The 21,568-nt window shown below is 41.9% G+C and overlaps 2 protein-coding genes across 4 annotated transcripts in view; one reads left to right on the top strand and one right to left on the bottom strand.

The window, feature by feature from the left end:
- LMF2 (lipase maturation factor 2) overlaps positions 1 to 204 on the bottom strand; it is a 49,362-nt gene extending 49,158 nt beyond the window's left edge. Inside the window, exon 1 of the mRNA XM_075208481.1 lies at positions 39 to 204. Coding sequence (XP_075064582.1) covers positions 39 to 132 — 94 coding nt within the window. The 5' untranslated portion in view covers positions 133 to 204. The remainder of the gene's footprint in view (positions 1 to 38) is intronic.
- A 4,133-nt stretch (positions 205 to 4,337) lies between these two features.
- Positions 4,338 to 21,568, top strand: part of NCAPH2 (non-SMC condensin II complex subunit H2) — a 65,815-nt gene continuing 48,584 nt past the window's right edge. Inside the window, exons 1-8 of one of the 3 annotated variants that reach the window (XM_075208477.1) lie at positions 4,338 to 4,493; positions 7,605 to 7,727; positions 17,461 to 17,558; positions 19,210 to 19,265; positions 20,283 to 20,364; positions 20,788 to 20,859; positions 21,071 to 21,150; positions 21,388 to 21,539. In XM_075208477.1, coding sequence (XP_075064578.1) covers positions 4,403 to 4,493; positions 7,605 to 7,727; positions 17,461 to 17,558; positions 19,210 to 19,265; positions 20,283 to 20,364; positions 20,788 to 20,859; positions 21,071 to 21,150; positions 21,388 to 21,539 — 754 coding nt within the window. In that variant the 5' untranslated portion in view covers positions 4,338 to 4,402. Of the gene's footprint in view, positions 4,494 to 7,604; positions 7,728 to 17,456; positions 17,559 to 17,806; positions 17,896 to 19,209; positions 19,266 to 20,282; positions 20,365 to 20,787; positions 20,860 to 21,070; positions 21,151 to 21,387; positions 21,540 to 21,568 lie in introns of those variants that run through there. The other 2 variants (XM_075208478.1, XM_075208479.1) reach the window with 2 other exon arrangements.

Genomic DNA, 21,568 nt, shown 5'->3' with positions numbered 1-21,568 from the left:
CACCAACATATGCAGACTATTACAATATATGTGAATACCTGGTATTTGGGTATACAAGGAAAGGAATGCACACAAGTAGATCCCGCTCAGTCCCCATAGGAAAGCACCCCGAACCAGCCTTTGCTCCCCCATAACCGCAAATCTTCCTATGTATGCAGCTGTCTGGATGAGTCACAACGTGGACGGTACAGACATGCGCACTAACCTGAGCCGCTCGCCCCTTCTGGTGCGCATGCGCGTAATCTGATACGTTCTGGAGCGATGAAGGATTGTCTCTGATTTTACACATGATCGATGTTAAGGCGCAGGCGCAAAAGTAATAACAGGATATAGAAGTACTCCCACAAAACCAATTTACGAGCCGAAAAGTGAGCCTACTCGGCCACAAAGCGCATATGATGGTTCACGCCCATTTTATAATATTTGCAAAAACCGACTCCTACAAAGCAATCAATGCATAGATTTGATGCTGAAAACTACAATATGTTGAATCAAATTCCAACCAGCTACCACATTAGCATTACCAAACTATCCTCTATTGGGCACTGAGGAGGCCTAGATTACTGTAAAACCTCTATGAATGTGCCCATTCCACACCTTTATCTAGTTTAAAAAAAAATGACCGAAAAACAAAATATATATTATATTGCATAATGGTGCAAAAATAGGCAATCTATGGTTAGCAAGGAACAACCTTGATTTGCCTAACTTCTCCTATCTAACGGTGTAATGTTGTTAAAAGTCACTTCTGCTGTAGGATGCATAAGAGTAATGAATTATTATAATTACGTATATTGTGCCACAAGGGTTAAGCAGCTTCATTGAGTAGGTGGGAATAAAGGGTAAAGCAAGACAAATAATATAACATGACATAGTATAACACATACTTGCGAATGTGTGTGTGTGTGTGTGTTATGGACGGAGGGGGCGGAGCTTGGGGAATCGCTACATTCTGGTTCTTCCCCTATTACAGGGAAGGCAGGGCCAGAATCATCTTCGTCACCATTTATTTATATAGCGCCACTCATTCCGCAGCACTGTACAGAGAACTTATTCACATCAGTCCCTGCCCCACTGCAGCGTACAGTCTAAATTCCCTCTACATACACAGAGAGAGACTAGGCTCAATTTTTGATAGCAGCCAATTAACCTACTAGTATGTGTTTGGAGTGTGGGAGGAAACCGAAGCAAACATGGGGAGAACATATAAACTCCACACGGATAAGGCCATGGTCAGGAATTGAACTCATGACCCCAGCGCTGTGAGGCAGAAGTGCTAACCACTTAGCCACCGTGCTGCCCAGAATGAAGCGATTCCCTGAGAATCGTGTCATGGCGGCTCTAATTCAACTTCACTAGAAAGTGGACAGATGCCCTACTCTCTCGGATCGACCCGGAATTCGAGGAGTCGATCTAATAAAAATATTGTATTTTGTATCAGTTGTTCATTTTCTTTTTATCTAAAACATCTATTTTGATAATTCCAATAAAAATGTAACCTTTATTAATTTTTTATTCAAAATGTATTATTTATAAAACATGGAAATATAAAAGAAAAAAGTGAAAAGTGAATAAATCAAACTGTGAAATAAAATACTGGATGCACTTTATTTGACTCCTGTCTTTGCTCGAGATTAAGATTCCTTGTTCAAATATAACAGTAAGAAAAGACAGTTTATTCTCTTAGGATTCAAATTCCCTTTTCTACCATAGATGTCTCTCTTACTGTAAGGCTAGGTTTAAGTGTTTAAATTCTTCATAACAGTCTGCTGCTATTCATACAGTCATCATTTATATAGCACCAGCAAATTTCGTAGCACTTTACAGTCCACTCTGGACAGTGGCGGATCCAGGGGGGGCGATTGGGGCGATCGCCCCCCCTACCAGGGGCTTGCTGCACACTGTGCAGCTCCGTTCAGCAGTGACAGTGTGCTGCCCAGCTGCTCTGATTGTGTTTTAAACACAATCAGAGCAGCGGGACAGCCCACTGCCACTGCTGAACGGACCTGCACATACTGTGCAGCCACCGGCAGCCTCAGACATCAGAAAGGGGGCGGGGCCTAAATCACCCCCCTAAAATCGCCCGGGGTAGGACAAATGTCTAGATCCGCCCCTGACTCTGGCTACCTTTCAGATAGGTTTATACAACTTTTCTTGACAATATTTAATTGTATTCTTTTATTGTAACTTGCTAGTAAGAGATGATGTACCTATTTCTGCTAGATATGAAATAGGCTAACTGCTATATTCTGCTCTGGCTCAAAGCTTGTTAGGAGCTGTATTCTAAAAGTTTGTGATTTTCTAGCTACCTTCTATATGCTGCATTCTGACTCAGGACCTTATCGGAGCTATTATATTCAAGGAGATTTGCTCACTGCCTGCTAATCGTCCCGTTCTACGGCTAGGTACGCACAGAAGAACTTTCCAATGCTTTTATTAACGACTGAAGGCAGGGGCGGGTTGGCCCGGGGGCATCGGTCAGTCTGACCCCTGTTTGGGCCACTTTTGGTAAGCAGAACTGGCGCTGCGGGATGAACCGCCCAAGGTGGATGTCAAATTTCATTAATATTATCGGCGGCCGCATCGCAAAACACGCCATGCGGCCGCGTCAGCGCGCAGGCGGCCGCATCGCGTGTCATGTGATGCGGTCGCCTGTGCGCCCCCCGGGCTGAGACTTGCTAGCCCGCGCCTGACTGAAGGTCTAATTTATGTGTACATACTAGACAGATTTACCTTCAGATCTGTATTCTTCATATGGTCCTCTAATGGCTTAGAAGAGAATTACAGCACAGTAGTCACTAATTCATTCCTGTCACATTGATTAAAACAAGTTGGGTACCTTTCTATGATCAAAGAAACCCCGACAGTAGTATGTCCGACTTGAAGAATCCGAAGGGGACCTGCCCGATTGAACTATAATTGCGACTGTTAAAAAAATATGACGTTTTCGTCATTTTTTTTAACAGTCGCAATTATAGTTCAATTGGGCATGTCCCCTTCGGATTCTTCAAGTCGGGCATACTACTCTTTGGGTTGTTTTGATCTCAATGGTGAGTACCACCGATTAAAACTGCCTTGTTATAGCTATCCACATGTCCTTACAAATTTAGTCAGCTTTTGTGACTTTGAAATGAAATTTTCAGTCTCAGAAAGAACAAACAAAATATTCCATCTACAGCACTCTCTACATTTAAGTCACCGGGACATGTTCATTGATCAGGTGATTTGCCCGATAATCGGCTGAAAAACCTCTAGTGTGTACCTAGCCTAACCCAGGGCTTGTAATGGGCATTGCATTTAGTGTGGAGTAGTGTGCTAGTTATCTAGTAGAGAATCTTATCTAGCTCAGAGCATATAAATGGCTATATTTTCCTAGCCTAGTATGGTGCTGCCATAATCTTATATTGTCAGGGAGATATAAAGTACGCACAGCATAGACGCCAACGCACGTTTTCGCTGGTCAGATAGCTTTATCACTACACAACTTTTCAAACCTTGCTTTCTATTACAGCAACAGCTGAAGACCCAGCTTCACACAGATTGTAAAGCGATACAGAACTAAATGGTGTGGTGATAATAGCACACTGGGCCGTTATTACACTGGGACCTATTCTCAGTTTGCCCCTTTTCATACTGTCACCCTTATCATACTGTTCCCCTTATCACACTGTGCCTTACATCGCGCTTTTGCCCCTTTATGACATTGTGTCCGCTTTACTTACCTTTTTCTTCCCTGTTTTCTTTCTTCATGCTTCTCTCTGCGCCACTCCTCGCTGAAAATGTCAGACGTGATGACATCACGAGTAACAGTCAGTGGTAAGGTAACAGAGAGGAGTGAGGAGGAATCTGGTACCAAGCGCCATCATATTGGTTTTGTTTTTTTTTTTTCTGGCCAGCGGACAAGCGGTGTAGGGGAGTATCTCTCTGGTTTGGCACCCCCACCTTGCTTACCCCGGTCCTGGTTTGGCACCCCAGGGAGCCACAGCACACAATTTGTGAACCGCTGAGTTAAGGTTCATTACACAGTTGGCCAATTGGGCAGATGCAAAGGTATAATGAAGCATATATAGTGTATAGTAATGATAACACTGTGACTAAAACATTTCGGCAGTTGACTAATAACGTTTACTTTTCTTTCTTCTGAAATAGTAGCATCTTAAACTAAAACCATCTATAATTTCACGTTCAGACAGGTAAATTTCCGAAACTTCTTAAAAAACAGAATGCTAACCATAACAAAAATGGCCGCATCGGCGTTCAGAGGCATCAAGCTTTATTGCACAGCCATGTTTACACTCCCAGCTCACATGGGCTGATTGGTGGAATTCGAAGGTTCCGGATGTGCGTCGCTTTTCTGAGCCAGGCGGGAAAGGCAAAAATGACGTTTTGAGTTTCATGCCGAATGGGAAACAGCGAAATTTGGGTTTTATGGGATAGTTTGCAGAGAGAAAAATATCGCAACACTGTGTATAGACATATACGATCGAACCAAGGTAATTTTAGGAGAAACGTTCATGTTTGCTGTACAGTTTATACGTAGGGAGAAGATGTGATCGGGGTTAAGTCATCGATTGCCTACATAATGGTGGGCTAGCAGTGGTGTTATGGACTAAATCTAGAATATACAAATTGCGATTTAACAGGTTAGGATATTACCAACTTACTTCAAGTTTATATAAATTCAATATCTATATGCTGGATACAGCGTGCATGTGTTTTGTTTCTTAGAAACTATAACCAGTGGTAGCTTTGATTCTGTACTAAAGGCAGGACTACCAGCTCTTGAATATATTTACTTGATATGTATTTCTGGACAACACATTTTACTCAAACCTTATTTGTGTAATTCTAAAAGTGTCAAAATAGTTGAATTGCTAGCCAAAATAGGGTCAAATGACTTGAAATATGAGGAACCTAGCCCTATTTGTACTCAAACATTTTTTTTGTGAATGCTATTGTAATGTAGTATTGTTAGAGGTTGCCATGTTTTGTGTTTTTTCTTTACTGTTAGGCAAAATGTGACTTAGTTTGACTCAGTAAATGATGATTGGCAAACATAATTATAAAAAAGTATATATTGTGTATATACATTTTCTTTGCAATTATTCAATTTACCACAACTTAAATTACTGGATTTGTAAACATGGAGGTAGATGATGAGGCTGAAGTTAGCTTCTTATTCACTTCTTATTCATGCTCCAAGTTCTTATTCAGAAAAGCTTATTTTTAAAGGAATAAATCCAGTTGAATCACTGATTTTACATCAGATTAACACTAAAGGGCGTCCCTTATACAAACTGCAATAGTATTTAGCCTGACCCAACAAGGTTTTGGGCATCAAATCAGGGGGCAAAGTGGGAAAAGTCACCATATTTTATCATTTTGAATAAGTAGCTGCAGTTTTGCAAGGGTTAAATGCCGTTGGGCCACCAATATGACAGTAGGAATCAACACAGGGTGGTCAGTTAAATATAAAACACCTGTCTTTTGCCTGGCCCAACACTGTTTTGGGCATGAAATCAGGTGGCAAAATGGACACAGATAGCATTTTCATTATTTTGAATAAGTAGCTGTAGTTTTGCAAGGGTTGATTTTTTTTTTTTTTTTTGGGGGGGATTTTTTCTTTAAATTAAATTACCAGCCACATACCCTTTACAGTCAGGAAATGAAAACAAACTTTAAATGTATGTAAACATTGCTTAAAAAACCCAAAATGATTTCCACCAAATCTAATGAAAAGAAAGAACAAGATAGACAGCGAATAATCAAGAGACTTCCAGATATTAGCTACCACTTAGGGATGTCTCAACCTCTGCCAGAGTCTACCACAGCTTGCAGCATCCATCCAGCCCCTCCATTTCCCTTATTTTCCAAATCTCGAGCAGAATACTATCCACCACCTCACTTCAGGGAAGGGTTTTGCCCCTAATGGACACTAAACACAGCGCATTCCACGTGTAACATCTAACAACCGCTCTAACTAAAAACACGAGTGCTTAACTCAAAATCCCCACACCTGTTGAGCACTCACATTCACTCAGTGTAACTAAGCCCCGAAAGCAGGGAAGGCCTAAGGTGTGGGACACTCCCTTGTAAACATCTATATTAAAAGGACACTGAAGAGAGAAGTCATAGCATTTCTCCTGTGGACAATATAGAGCTCCAGTGAAACGCAAGGAAACTGAGATCTCTAAACTTTGGAGGAATCCGCTTGGAATTCACCAAAGACAGACCCTTCGAGCACATATCACCTGGGCAATCGTTTAGTAACGGGTACATCAAAGTGAGTATGCAAAATCCTCCTCTCCAATACCCTCCTAGAGGAGTTTTTTGCCTCACCCACTTTGATCTGCCATTTTCTTGTCACCTTCAACCTGGAGCACATAGGCCAGGGGGTATCCATGCCTTACTCAAAGATATGTTATGGGACCCTCATTCAACCATGCGTTGAGAAAGGAGTGCACCCAAACTCGAAGGCCAGCTACCCACCGAGGGGGACTCTCCAAAAAGAGACTCCCGAGATGAGGTCAGTCTCTTGATCTTTCAGTTGTTATGGATGAACAAGTTCAACTTTTTCAAGAGGATTGTGGCATACAAACTGAAGGATGGTCTGGGAAACCCATTGCTGTACCTTAATACTGCCTTCTTGAAGCTTCATTTCGGGAGTCTTTTTGGAGTTTTTTTGTTTGTTTGTTTCTTAAGAGCATTGTTTATAAAACACCAACGCACATTTTCCACAAAGAAAGTAAGGACCGAAACAGGCCATAGCAAATTACAATGTATAAATCCAGCAAGGACTGTGCACTTGCCCGAGCCAATACGCAGAAAAACATAAAAACAACGAGGAAGTTACACATATATTTAGTTGAACTGAAATGTGCAGAAAATTGTAGTACAATACCTCTAACAGTTGTGTGGTTTTGTTTTTTGTTCCAAATTATTAGGAGAAGGGGAGAGTGGAGGTAGATAGGGGAATGGGGGTGCTATTGCAAAGTACTCGCTTTTTTTAGTTGGCTCAGTTGTTAGATTATACACATGGGGCTAGATTTACTAAAGGGTGGTTTGTTCAAACCGCTGGTTTTTGGCTATTTTAAACCACCGGATTTACTAAAGCCCAAACCGCTGTTAGAATGGCCAGAATATACATTTTTCAAAACCACCATACAAACAGCCGTATTTACTAAGCTGGGGTTTTCAAAACCGCCGCATAACAGCCATTCAAACAGCCAAAATGAGAGTGTGTTGTGAGTGGCGAGATTGCTCAAACTGCATGCTGTTTGAGCTATTTTGCCATTCAGAGCATAAGAGAAAACACAATTGACATTTAAATTATTTGGGCAATCATTATTTATTGATTAAGGGGCAAAATTAATTTAATTTATGAGGGATTTTTTTTTATATATATATATATTTTTTTTAAAGGGGACACTATTATAGCATTATATTATGGGGAAATTTGAATGTATAATATTAACAGATTATTAATGGTGGATTTAATTATTTATGTTGCACATTTTGGCATTACTTAGTAATGAATAATTTTGGTTTAGTCATGGAATGCTTACATGAAATTTATGATCACCTAAAAACTACTTCTTTTCTAGGCAATTCTATAAATAATGGAGGACACAGAATCAAGGTTTACTCACCTGCTGCAGCCAATCAGAGATTTGACCAAGAACTGGGAAGTGGACGTAGCTGCTCAGTTGGGGGAGTACTTGGAAGAGGTAGGATTTTGTTTGTAGGAATGATCCCATCTTACATTTACAACAGTAATTCCTTCAAAACTTGCAAGCATGTATTATCATGGTATGGATAATGCCTTCATATTAGGGTTTCTGTTTAATAAAGACAAATCCATATTTTTCTTTCATCCTATCTGGGGGACACTGCTACCATGGGGTTGCGAGAGTGGAGGAGGAGTTGGCATAAAACAGGTTAACTTTGTTAATGTATCAATGCTGACAATCCCCTCCCCTCTGCAACCCACTGTAGCCTCTTCAGTCTGAGTTAAGTGCCCAAGGGAGTTGGGCTTACTTTAGACTACAGGAAGAAATATTCCTTTTTTTTTTCTAATTTTTAACTTAATTTTGCAGCAGTGTGCTCTGTTACCTATACAGAGCACACTTATTCAGACAGAGCCGGATGGCTCTTACTAACACCTCAACTTATTATTTTATTCTTTTAAAACTACTCAGCGCTGTCAAGTGGCTGATAGCTGCTGCCACGCTGTTTTGAGACCGATAAACCGGCGCTGCCAGAAACGGCATAGAGCGCCGGTAATTGGACTGCTGTGGGCCGCCATATTAGAGTATGTCAAGTCACCCCCCCCCCCCCCCCCCAACCGAGATTTCAGTGGTTGTCGCAGTTCTCCCCTCTACCTCAGTAGCTATTGTCCCATATTGACAGGAGGGACTACAGGAACCGAATTAGTCCACTGAATTAGGACAAGCTAGTTAAAGGACTTGATAGGTTAAATCTGTTCTTGGATGCGCCAAGACCATTACCAAAAAATAAGAGACACCAATCCACTAACATCCTTCTGACTCGCTCTGATTCAAAGGGATCATCAGAAGAGGATGGTGAACTGATTGAATACTCTGATTTTACACAGGTCTTAGACCCAGAAGATTCTTCCAGATACCGAGGTATTGACGACCTGGTGGTAGCAGTTCGTCTGACTTTAGGTATTCTGGATCTAGAAGAGACTAGAACATCAGGTCAGAGTCTGTTCAAAAAGGCTAGGAAACGTGCGATCTGGAACTGAAGGAAATAACGGAAGGATCCTGAAAAACAGCCAGATAAGAAATTTACTGTTTCGCATAGGTATCTGGCTTTATATCCATTACAGAAGGAGCATATCAACCGTTGGGAGCAAGTTCCAAGAGTTGATTCACCGGTGGCACGCTTAGCACGTCACACCACACTCCCTATCCCAGGGACAGCCACCCTGCAGGATAATACTGACCGCAAAATAGAGGTTTTTTTTAAATTCTATCTACACTGCGGCAGGTACGTCCTTCATGCCTATGTTTTCATCGGCATGGGTTGCCAGGGCTACGGAAACGTGGGCTAACCAGTTAGCAGTGGGTCTGCAAAATTCGGAACTGCTTCCACTTGCATCTCAAGGAGGCTTCCGAATATTTATACGAGGCCGCTGAGATTGCAGCCTCCATTTCGTCATCCATTTCAGCAACCGCTGAAGCGGCCAGGAGAACCTTATGGCTCAGGTCCTGGGATGTAGACACAAAAAAAAGTGTTCAGGATCCCATCTGAAGTTGGAGAGACTGCTGATACAATTGTCACCAGAAGCAAAGGCTTCCCTCAGGTGCAGGACAGTCCAGGCCAATCTGACAGTGACAGTCTTTTGCCCCATGGTCCTGGATCTTAGTAACCACAGATGCCAGCCTGACAGGATGGGGAGCTGTGGTTCTTCAGTTACGGCTCCAGAGTATCTGGACTGTTTGGGATGCTTCGCTCCCCATCAACATTCTGGCACTAAAGCCATGCTAATGCCTTGCAGGGTACCCAGGCGATACTTCGCGGACATCCAGTTCGTCTGCAGTCCGACTTTGCAACGGCAGTGTCTTATGTCAACAGACGGCACAAGGAGCTCCAGGGCATTGAGGGTGGCTGCTCAGATATTGATCTGGGCTGAGAGTCACGTCCCCGCTATATCAGCAACCTTTACCCCAGGAATCCATAACTGGGAAGCAGACTTTCTCAGCCGACATGCGATATTGCCGGGAGAATGGTCGCTCCATCTGGAGGTCTTTCGGTCTCTGGCCTATGATGGGGTATTCCAGACCTGGATTTAATGGCATCATGTCATAACAGGAAGGTGCCTTAGTTTTGCTCTCGAGCAAGAGACCATTTGACGATGCCATGGGACTTCAGGTTGGGATACCGGTTTCCTCCCATCCCTATGATTCCCAGAGTTCTTGATCAGTGAAGCAAGGGAGATGCCCACTCATTCTAGGGGCTCCAGCTTGGCCAAGGCGCATTTGGTACGCAGAATTCTGGGGCTAGCGGTGGGTCAGGGTGTGAAATTACCTCTTCGAGAAGACGTTCTTCAGCAAGGACCATTCACACATCAGGAATTGCCTCTGCTCAATTTAACGGCATGGCTGTTGAGGCCAGCCTGTGGAGGTCCAAAGGTTTCTCTCCACGAGTAGTGAACACCCTCCTGCGGGCTAGAAAATCAGTTTTCTCTGTCCTACCACTGGGGGACACTGCGTTACCTTGGAGTATAGTAGGTGGGTCTGGAGTTAGGCACTTATAAACTTGTTTGTTCCCCTGACTCATCCCCCACTATGCCCCTCCTCTGTAGCTGACTTCAGTTGTTGTAAGTGCCTTCTGGAGAAAGGTCACTTCTGTATAGGCTCCTGCCTATACTTAGTTTAGCATTAGGTTTTCCTGTTTTTTTATTTTTCTTTCCTTTTCAGGTGCAGCGCTGGACTGAAAAGACCCAGAGGAGTGAATAGTCCCGGGGATTAATTCACTCTGAGTTCCAGCGCAGGTAAGCAGCTCTTCAGCACGCTTCCCTCGCACCTCTGCCGGCAGTCATCCCCTAGAGAGAACGAGCAAAGGGGCCATGTTTAATTTGTTTTAATTATGCCTTTAAAGGCAAACTTTTCATTTGGGCCATTTTTTATTATATATTTGGCCTTATACACGGCCGCGGCCACAATCAGATATGCGGGCGGGAGTGAAGGTGTCTCCACCTCTCCTCTCCGCCCGCAGACTTGCCGGCAGCCTCCCCCCTCCTCCTCTGCCCCTAGACAACGAGCAGTGGGGGAGAAGGACAGGCATCGCGCTCTGTGGAGGCGATGAAACTGTCAGTGAGACCGCACGCACCCTGGGCACGGCAGCGCGGCGGTTCTCACTTCCCCCTGCTGCAGCCATATTCTGTATATGGGCTGAGCGGCGGTGAGCAGGGGCGGACATGTTAGGAGAGGGGAGTGCACCTCCCCCCCCCCCCTCTCTCTCCCTAATGGCGCGAACGGCGGCCATCTTGGATCCGGAGCGCACACACATCAGTGCATGCTGTTCCTGACTGCCTCTCTTCACCTGGTAATGTTGGATCGTTTTTAATCATATTTGTAAACGATTGTCAGCCTACTTGCCACACAGTCAGGACTTTTATTTCAGGATCCTGTGACTGCTTTATATATTATAGGATTACCTATTTGACAATATTGGTAGTTCCTATCCTCATGTGACATATTTTTCTTTTAAGGCAGATATACATTGATATGGGAATACATAGCTGTATGATATTCCATATGGTGACTGTGAATGGAATGTTTCCATAACTCTGGTAAAGGGAGATAGAGATAGAGATATATATATATATATATATATATATATATATATATATATATATATATATATATATATATATAATCCCTTTTGTTATGTATAGCCTCAGTTCCACAAGTATTGTGGCTGGGTAACTTTTATACAGTTTTCCAGATATGCGGTATGTCTCAGGAATTACCTAGGGGGTAATAAACACGCTGTTTTATATGCTCTACATTATTTATGTGGCACAAAATTTATATACAGTGTTATCCCGTGGTAGGCTGTTTGGTCTGTATTGCAATATGTATATGTGTACATCAGGAGCTGTGGCTCATCTGATATATACACGGTTTTGATTACATGGTGTTGTGGTTTCTATTTCCATAATAGCACATATATATATTACCTGTTTAAAATATAGAACAGATTTATTCTGTCTTTTTTATTGCTGTTAAATCAGCCTACAAGCGGTGACTCCTCCCGGAGTAGATTACTCACTGGTTGGCACACTCTGAAATTGTTATATATTTATGTGAATATGTGTCTTCAATGTATATTGTTAGACAATATTATTTCCTATTACTACCGTTTCCTTATGTTTTCTGACGGATCAACTGGGAAATAGGAGTGACATTATATATGTGCGAAATGTAATTTTTGAATCATCTTTTCCACAGCCTAGCCCGAAATGCCTCGGCACAGACTGCGGGGCTAAGGTCTACAAACAGGGTGCTCCCATTTCGGTGTCAGGCTGTTTTGCAGAAACAGGTCTGGTCTAAATCACTGTCACGTCTGGTGGCCGAACACATTAAGGTGATTTTTAAGTTTGAAATGGTACGTGAGTATATCCTTTTTCATGCTTTTACACATGTTTACACTGTGCTGGTTAAGCTCCCACACAGCTTATATCTGTCCGCTAACACAGAAGCGGCATTACGCTGTTCAGGTATAAAACCATCCGGACAAAGATGCTGTTGTTCACCATCTTTCACAGATGGAGAGGATTTTATCTTTGACTGTTGCTACAGTCAAAATAAGGATGTAGTTTATCCCTCACCAGAGTATGTCTATTTCCATCTTGTTTTTACTATCAAGATGAATATTTTTGCTGATTACACTCACGAGGTGGATAATCCCAGCTTAAACTGTACACAGTTTTCGCATTTGCAAGACAAACAGTCTATACTTGGTTTTCAACCTAAGTTTTAGTGACACCCTAGTTGGGAAAATGTTTATCCTCATATCTTAAACTCGGTGTCTGTCTTTTCTCAAAGACCAGGTAAACAGTAATAGGCTGGCTAGGTTTTCACCTTCCCTAACTCTCCAGAGTCAATACAAGGGAAGTAATCCCTGTTGGTGACAGTCCTGTGGCTTTTCAGTTCGCTTATTCTGCTGTCCCCGGCGGGAGCAGACAAAGAAGTCCTCCTACACACAGCAGGGGCTGGTAAAGGATTTTATCTAGTGGCTTTCAAACAGAAGAAGTGCTCTAGCCTTTATTCACATTAAGGGTTAATGGGGTGGTTTGTATTCACCCAGCAGCATCATAGCTGGTAGGCATACAGCTATTCAGCTATCATACCTATAGTTAGCCACATGCTCACAGGACTACGTTCCAATATCGGAACTCTCAATTTGCTCTATTACAAAATGAGTATCCAAAGGCTCCTGGCGGTAGGTGTGCTTTCTTTGTTTTATGTCAGCGATACCAGGCCATGATGTTTACTTGTTCCATCCGTTGATCCTCTCTGTTGATCTGAGGTCAGGGTGCCACATTCCGAGTCAGGCTTAGCCTTACAAGGGTGGTTATAGTTTATGTGCTGTGGAAATCCGGTAAACATCCATAGATTTGTGGACATTCCCCGAAGGTGGAAGTTATTTATTACACCCAACGCTTAGCTTACAGCTAGACGTTTTCAGCCAGAACATTATACTTGCATCCTCTCAGCAAGAAGCAGGACTGCATTATTGGGTTCACAGGTGATCACTTTGAGCCTACCCAGCTTATCGCTTGTTCTACCACGCTAGAAGCGTTGGCTTATGCCTTATCTTCTAGTTCGGGGTTTTCAATAGCTTCCTACCAAAGAACACGCTCATTTCTTTTCTACACAGTTCCAAATTGCTCCTGGCAGAATTTCCTTTCGGTTACAGGAGTTTCTGTTTTGCAAAATAGGATACCAAGTTTCTACTGGTATCTTTGGTTCTCCTTGTTCGTAACATCTCCCATGTCTCAACAGGAACATTCTTATCAAGGAAGGCTGATTTCATGGCTTTGGACGTGCATAGCACCCCTTTGCCTTAATTCACTATTTTACCTTTCGGGTGGTGCTTAGTCACATTGTTTTTATTAGTGAGTCAGTTGTTCTTCTTGGACAGAGGGTCAGAATACCTGTAGAGATTCGGTCTCAGAATGCAGTGCTGTTGCATATTTGTAGCACTTATCCAATGCCCGTATCCTAATGCAGGATAGGGGTCGACTTGTGTATGGTCGGAGGGGTGTTCCTTGTGCCATCCTATGGGCCAAGCTAGACCAACTTATTATTATTGTTATTGAGGGCCTAATGCCTTAGCAATCAATCCTTTAACAGGTAGAGTGGGTCACCTCAGGGTAATACCTTTGTGCTCTCCTGGTTAGGTCATAGGGCTCTCTAAGAGGGAGCCCAGGTTCTTTTCACATGTTAACCTGTTTTCTCTATCGGCTCTCAATCTAATGACCCTCAGGTAGATTTGTCCATAGCCAAGTCGGGTCTCCCTAGAACTTAGGAGGTGATTCACAGCTCCTATTTACTCGTGGGAGTTCAAGAGTTTCTAGGAGGGGGCCGCATCCCAGCTAGTCTGGTGGTCCGCCGTATGTCTCGCAGAGCAGTGTTCTACTGTTTTAGGGGACTTGTGTTGTCGTCCCTCTTTTCCCGTTTTCAGAGCTGCCTCATCTCGTAGTTCGGCTCTTTTTGTTTTCATCATCTGGTTTAACGTTGTGGCATCGGATGGCTAACCTTTTCGGCCAGAGAATCCTTGCAGGGAGATGGTTGCTACCTTCAATTCAGCTGTAGAGATTCTTCCTCAGCTGTTTTCTTTGGGCTAGAAATTATATTTGGTGTAAATTTCTGAAATTTCACACGTCCCACTCAGGAATCTTTTAAAGAGTTTTCTTTACCAGTTGGCTTCTATGGGGTCTACGCCCTTCTTCTTTCAGCGTGCAGCTTCCGTGGCTCTCTGTCTAGCTCAGCGGAAGGTTGTTTTGCTTAAGTGGTTTCTTTATGCTCAGCCCACCTTTGGTTGGTTGTAGATTTCCAGGGAGTCTAGTTCTCGTCATCAGGAGGCTTGCTTTGGCCTCCGGTGACTCTGAATTAGTTGAGCTGTTGGCTCATGGTTTGAGTGCTTCCTGGTATATATGTCGGGCTTACGTTGTTAGCTCTCTATATGAGTGCTCCCTCAGATATCGCTGAGTTAGTTAAGCTGTTTGCTCATGAAATGAGTGCTCCCTTGTTTATCTCTGAATGGTTTAAGCACTGTATCAGTGCTCTCTTAGATATCACTGAGTGACTTAAGCTGTTGCATCAGTGTATATGGTGGTCCTTTGTATATCATTGAGTGGATTGAGTTTTTTGCTCAATGCAGGCTGTTCTCTTGGATGTCGTAGGGGATCTGGGGCGAGAGTGTGTATGGCTCTTCCTCATTTCCTTTACCAGAATCTTAGTGGCGGTTCGAGACATAATTGATTATGACAATTAGTGCCTCCATTCCACTGACACAGAGATTGTAGTTCATCAATCTTGTGCCTCTTTTTTGTGTAACGTTTCTCCGACGGGAGATAGTTTGTGCTCTTGTTCGCGCAGTTCCTTTTATGAATTTAATGCCCATTTAGTCTCTCTAACGCTAAAGAGCGCAGGGGGGACAGGGTCTAGTTGCCACTGCATCATGACCAACATTCTGTCTGTACCCCTCTGCAGGTTCCAGTGACTTTTACAGTGCACTTTCCAGGAGGGTTGCAGCTTTTTGTACGCCACAAAAGCGTCATTCAATGGCGCAGTTGTACAGAGTGGCAGCGTCTGTGTCTGCTGCATATTGTTTCTTTGTTGCATGCCTTTGCATTCACAAATTCAGGGTTTTGAACACAAAACATTGCGCACAGCCGTTCCAGAGCATTCCCGCCCTTGGACACAGCTTTGGTAGCTCCCCAAGGTAACGCAGTGTCCCCCAGTGGTAGGACAGAGAAAAGAGGATTTTTACTCACCGTAAAATCAGTTTCTCTTACTACACTGGGGGACACTGCGTGCCCTCCCTTGCTCTGAAAGTAGTGCTATCTTTGGTGTTGCTTTCTAGATTGCTTCTTCTCTCTTCCTGGCTTGGTTATACAAAACTGAAGTCCGCTACAGAGGAGGGGCATAGTGGGGGATGAGTCAGGGAAACAAACAAGTTTATAAGTGCCTAACTCCAGACCTACCTACTATACCCCAAGGTAACGCAGTGTCCCCCAGTGTAGTAAGAGAAACTGATTTTACGGTGAGTAAAAATCCTCTTTTGGCACGTATTTACCACAGCATCTTAAAAACCTACATCAGAGGGTGTGAAAACCGAACATGCCACATGGCTGCATTTCTTCTTCCAAGGGTTCTGGCTTTTCTCCAGGATGACTTGGAGGTGGGCTTTCGTCAATGCTCTTTGAAAGTACATATATCGGCCCTGGGATCTTAATCTGGTGCTAAATATGCTTCATGGGCCTCCATTCGAATTAAGCACCGCAGAATTAAGGTTCTTGACAATGAAGGTTGTATTTCTACTAGCTATTGCATCGGCTTGTAGAGTTTCAGATTTGGGTGCTCTCTCATATTGTAAACCATATCTTATCTTTCACAATGATGGGATGGTTCTCAGAACAGTTCCCACTTTCCTACTAAAGGTGGTGTCCAGCTTTTATGTGAACCAAGAAATAGTGGTTCCGGTATTCAATGGTGGCCCACAGTCTTCAGGGACAGGTTCCATGGAGTCTCTGGATGCGGTCAGGGCTCTAAGAATTTGTCAGGAGGACATCCGATTCGCCGCACAGATTCTTTATTTGTTTTGATTTGACTCAAAATGAGGATGGCCAGCCTCTAAGTAATCGATTACTAGGTGACTAACTTCTACTATTAAGCAGGCTTATGTCCGTACTAACAGACCTATGCCAGATCGTAGTGTAGCCCATTCTACTCGTTCAGTGGGGGCGTCCTGGGCTGCACAAAATGGGGCCTCAGCTGATCAGTTGTGCAAAGCAGCCACGTGTTCCTCGGGTCATACATTTTACCAAATTTTATCAATTCAACATATTTGCGTCAGCAGACGATGTATTTGGCCGTAGTGCTCTACGTTGCGAGCTGTCAGAGCTGTCCCTCCCTTAAGTGTGTTGCTTTAGAACGTCCCCATGGTAATAGTGTCCTCCAGATAGGATGAAAGAGAAAAGAGGATTTTTATACGATAAATCCGTTTCTCTGATTCCATCTGGGGGACACTGTGTTCCCTCCCTTCTGCTGGTTGGTTCACTCTCCTTCCTTGGGGCTTTATACTTGGACTGAAAAGGCTACAGGGGGTTGCAGAGGGGAGGGGTTTGTCAACTTTGATACATTAACAAAGTTAACCTGATAAGTGCCGATTCCACCTCCTCTCTCACAACCCCATGGTAGTAGTGTCCCCCAGATGGAATCAGAGAAACGTATTTATCGTAAGTATAAAAATCCTTTTTTTAATTGCCATTGTAGTTCTAGAACAAATGTATAACCTACAGTTTGAAAGGAAACTAGTCCTTTTTTTTGTTTTTTTTTCTTCTTAAATTTGGGAAAGTAAACTGGCTGTCCAATTAATGTCAGATAATGTACTGAAAATTTCAGTGAAAAAAATAGTCTGTCATCTTTTTATATGTGATGTTACATGGTGATCCTCACTTTTCGATCTTCCCAGGCCCTTTAGAAATTTGTCATATGAGCAATTTGCTAGGTGAAAACTTTACATTTACCAATTAAGAAGGAATGCACATAACATTGTGCCTTTTGATATGTGGAAAACTATTACAGCATTATTTTCTGTAATATATTGAATGAAGGATCTGATTTACGGCTTTGTCTATTATTTTTTTATATATTTCTTAGACACCATTTTAAATCCATTTCCTTTTTGTTTAGTTAGATCAGATCTGCATCTCTTTTGATGGAGGTAAAACTACAATGAACTTTGCAGAGGGTGCTCTCCTAATCCAAGGATCAGCATGCATCTATAGTAAAAAGGTGAGTACAAGTATCTAAATAAGAGCAGCTCAATCTCTGCAGCCTTGCAATCAGTTGTTCTAAAATCAGGACAGACAACGTGTTGACTTGTTATGTGTGAAAGAACTTTTAATGGAATAAAACAGAAGGTAATTATTAGCAATTTATATTGAATAATGTTACGTGACAGTGGTTACTGACGTTACAATTATATCACTGGCTGATTGGAACAAGTGAGCTTACCTTCTTTTTTTTTCCAATATGTGCAGTCTATGGTGTTAAAAACAAGTGGGGCAACAGATAATGTCTTATTCAGAGGGAGACTGGCCAAAGAAAAAGATTTATACATGGCATGATGGTGGGTACCTGCATGAGTGCATTGGGAACAGTAACGCCTGGTTGACTTTTAATGCAGTGGACTAAACAATACTTACATAGGATGCTGAAGTATTGGATGGTTTTTGCCCTGTCTGAATTACCCCAGGTTTCTGCCATTTTACAACAGCTATAGCAGACTATGACAAATACTGGAGGAGTCCAAGGATTCTTCTTGGCAGCTGTCATAATATCAGCTGGTGGTAGTGTGTAATAATGTCGGGTTTTTTCTTTGATGGGCATATAGCAATGTTTTGGGCACTACAGAATGTCTGAACAGTATTGATCACATGCAGCTCTTTATTGCAGCAGTGATGGCAGTGGCTCAAGGGACATTCCATTCAGCTTAATGCAGTGCCCTACCTGGTCACCAGATCTCAATCCAATTTAGTATCTGTAGGATAATGTGGAACCCCAATGCCCGTTTAATCTATTAGCTGTGTTGAGAGTTGTATTGTTATTTGTTTACTGTAGTATCCTGTAACACGTTTTACTGATTTGTTGTTTGCCCTCTGTACGGCACTGCAGACCATTTATGATGCCCTATAAATAAGGCTAATAATAACTAAGTATTTAGAATAGAGATCCACCACCAGCTAATGTGTATTAACTATGGGACACATTGAAGTTTATCTGGGACACCACCCCAGTACTGCACTTTACACATCTTGTTGAGTCCATGCTCTCTGAATCCATATTGTATGAGGAAATATAGAAGAGCAATTAACTATTAGTTTTTCTACACCTAATAAAGTGAGCAAATTTGTTTCTATAGAATGTATGGGAAACTATTGGTTGGCAATTACCACTTTCCTTAAATATGGTAGTTATCTGTACTCTTCAATGTACTGTGTAGTATTTCTTTTCAACTTTCTAAGTGGTGTTTAAATTTTATTTACAGAATAACACTGCAATAAATGTATTATCATCGTCACCATTTATTTATATAGCGCCACTGATGCTGCAGCGCTATACAGAGAACTCATTCACATCAGTCCCTGCCCTATTGGAGCTTACAGTCTAAATTCCCTAACACACACACTAGGGTCAATTTTGATAGCAGCTAATTAACCTACTTGTATGTTTTGGGAGTGTGGGAGGAAACCTTAGCACCCGGAGGAAACCCACGCAAATACGGGGAGAACATACGAACTCCACACAGATAAGGCCATGGTCAGGAATTGAACTCATGACCCCAGTGCTGTGATGCAGAAGTGCTAACCACTTAGCCAAAGTGCTGCCCGATATACGTTTAGATTTGTTATAAATGTTCATTAGTTTTATTTTCTATACACAGGTGGAACACCTTTACTCTTTGGTGTATCAAGCTCTGGATTTTATATCAAATAAAAAGTATGTATCTTTAAAAAAAAATTAAACATTCAATTTTAATCATTTAGCAGGAAAAAAGCTTGTACTTGCTTCACAGATTAAGCTGTACAAAGACTTTGCTTAAAGTCCTCCAGGTTGCTCTTTAGTCTTCCTCTTGTTCAGAACAGATTAGAAACATCCCATTATCTGTGTTTCACACAGATAAGACAAGTGTTTTTTTGTTTTTTTTGTAACTTGCCCTTAAATTCTTTTCTCAAATGCTGTTGGGGGACACCGATCATCCCATTCATGAGTGCACCCCCTCTGTACATGCAGATGGATGTTATTGATTTTGGTCTTGCTGGGCTGATCATAAACTGGACAGGCAGAGCCATTTCTTTTGCCAGTGCCCTGACTCCTATGTAACCAATCATATGTCTCCACTTACAACATTGGTGAAAGAGATTTAACAACCAGTATAAAAGATTCCTTTATTTAATGATCTCACATATTTCATCTACCAGGCTCTACTTGGGACTGTTCAATGAGCTTTAAATGTCACAGGCTCCTTTTCTAAGTAATCTGCTAAGCAACACGTTTGAAGTCTTGCTATATACCTTCATTACTAAGTTAATGAAACTTCCCAAATAAACTTGTAGAAAATTTGGGGCATCTGGATTGAATGCTATTGTAAATGTAGTTTTTCAAAGCAGCATGACTGGGTTATATTGCTTGTTATATATACTCTGTTTTAAAATGTATCTTTAGTTCTATGCAATGTGTGTGTGGATAGCTGTATTATGTAAAAAGCAATTATGAAAAACTATTTAAAGAATTTTGAGAGAATATTATTTACTATGATCTAAGCCAACATCTTCCTGTTGCCAATTAAAATAAATAAATAAAAATAATCTGCCCCCCAATGTCAGATACCTCAAGCTCTATCAAATTATGGGAACTGTTACTGGTTTCAGAGTAATCACTTATCCATTTGTTTGAATTGGTTTTATTTCCAGCTTACATTAATAGTGTTTGATTTTAATGTTTTGTTTTATGTAGGCGAGACCAGCTGCCGGCTTCAGTGGGAGCAGATGGGGTAGACAAGGATGTAAACTTTGAAAACCACAATGATGAGGAAGAGGTGAAAAATGTGGGCTAAAAATAAACATGACTATAGGGACATATAACATACTGCACTCCTGAGTAACATGTACTTTCATATTAACATGGTAATATAATAAAATAAGGCAAGTAGTTAAATGTGGATAACCCGTAACAGTCAATTCTTTTCATTCACTAATTTGTCCTTACACTGAATTGAAATTCTATTATATGTTAGGCTTCAAAAATTGAATATCATATCCTCCTTTGTGAGCACCAGGCTATTCCCATTAGTAGTGTTGAAAACTTGCTTTAGCTGAACTCAAGACAGTAAATATTTACCAATAGTTTGGTACCTCAAACTGCTCTAGTAATGCAGATGTGTGTTATGCATAAGATGTTTGCAGCAATGTATTAATGTCCTCTATATCCTCTCTTGGTAAACTTTCTCTGTTTGTTCTAGTTTCTGAGCCTAGATGATATAAGTGAACCCAAGAAAACCAATGTGGGCATGAAAAAGGACCAAAATCCAAACGTATGCTGTAATTTTCCATTCTAGACTGTGTCAGCACCTGGTTTCTCCCTTTATGGTTCTGCTATCTGACCCTTCTGTCTCCAGTTCACTCAATGCCTAAATTCTTTTTGTTTTGTTTTTTCTGTCCTTTTGTCTCACTTGTGCTCTTTCATCTTTACTTTGTATTTTATGTAGCTGTCTCAATACTCATTATATGATTTCTTTGTTAAAGCTGGTCAACATTGTTCCTCTTACACCAATGGCACTAGTTTCTCCTGAGGAGGTGGAAAAGAAAAACAATCCTTTATGCAGGTCAGTGACTACTCCGTTTCAAGAACATGCTACATTTTGATCTTTGAGACACTTTAGCTTCTCATTTAAGGTTTTCTGCATTCTCATTTTGCCTAGTTTTTTCATGTATGAGTGGAAACATACCTGACTTTTCTTTCATATGTGTGTGGTAATTGGGGGAAAATACAAATTTGTGAGTCACAATTTCTTTGACTTCTAGCCTGAAAGCTAACGTTTGACTATTAAACCCCTTTACAGCCAGAAAGGAGAAGTTCTGGCCAGCAGAAAAGATTTCCGCATGAACACCTGCACTCCTCATGCATGCGGCACCTTCATTTTGGAATTGGCCATGTCACCAATGCAATTTCCGCAAAACATACAACGGATTGCGGAGGCCAGCCTTTGTCCAGGTTAAAAAATACCACAATTGTCTTATGAC

Source organism: Mixophyes fleayi, chromosome 4 (genome assembly GCF_038048845.1).
Source record: "Mixophyes fleayi isolate aMixFle1 chromosome 4, aMixFle1.hap1, whole genome shotgun sequence".
Taxonomy (NCBI): Eukaryota; Metazoa; Chordata; class Amphibia; order Anura; family Limnodynastidae; genus Mixophyes; species Mixophyes fleayi.
This window is presented reverse-complemented; position numbering and strand designations above follow the sequence as displayed.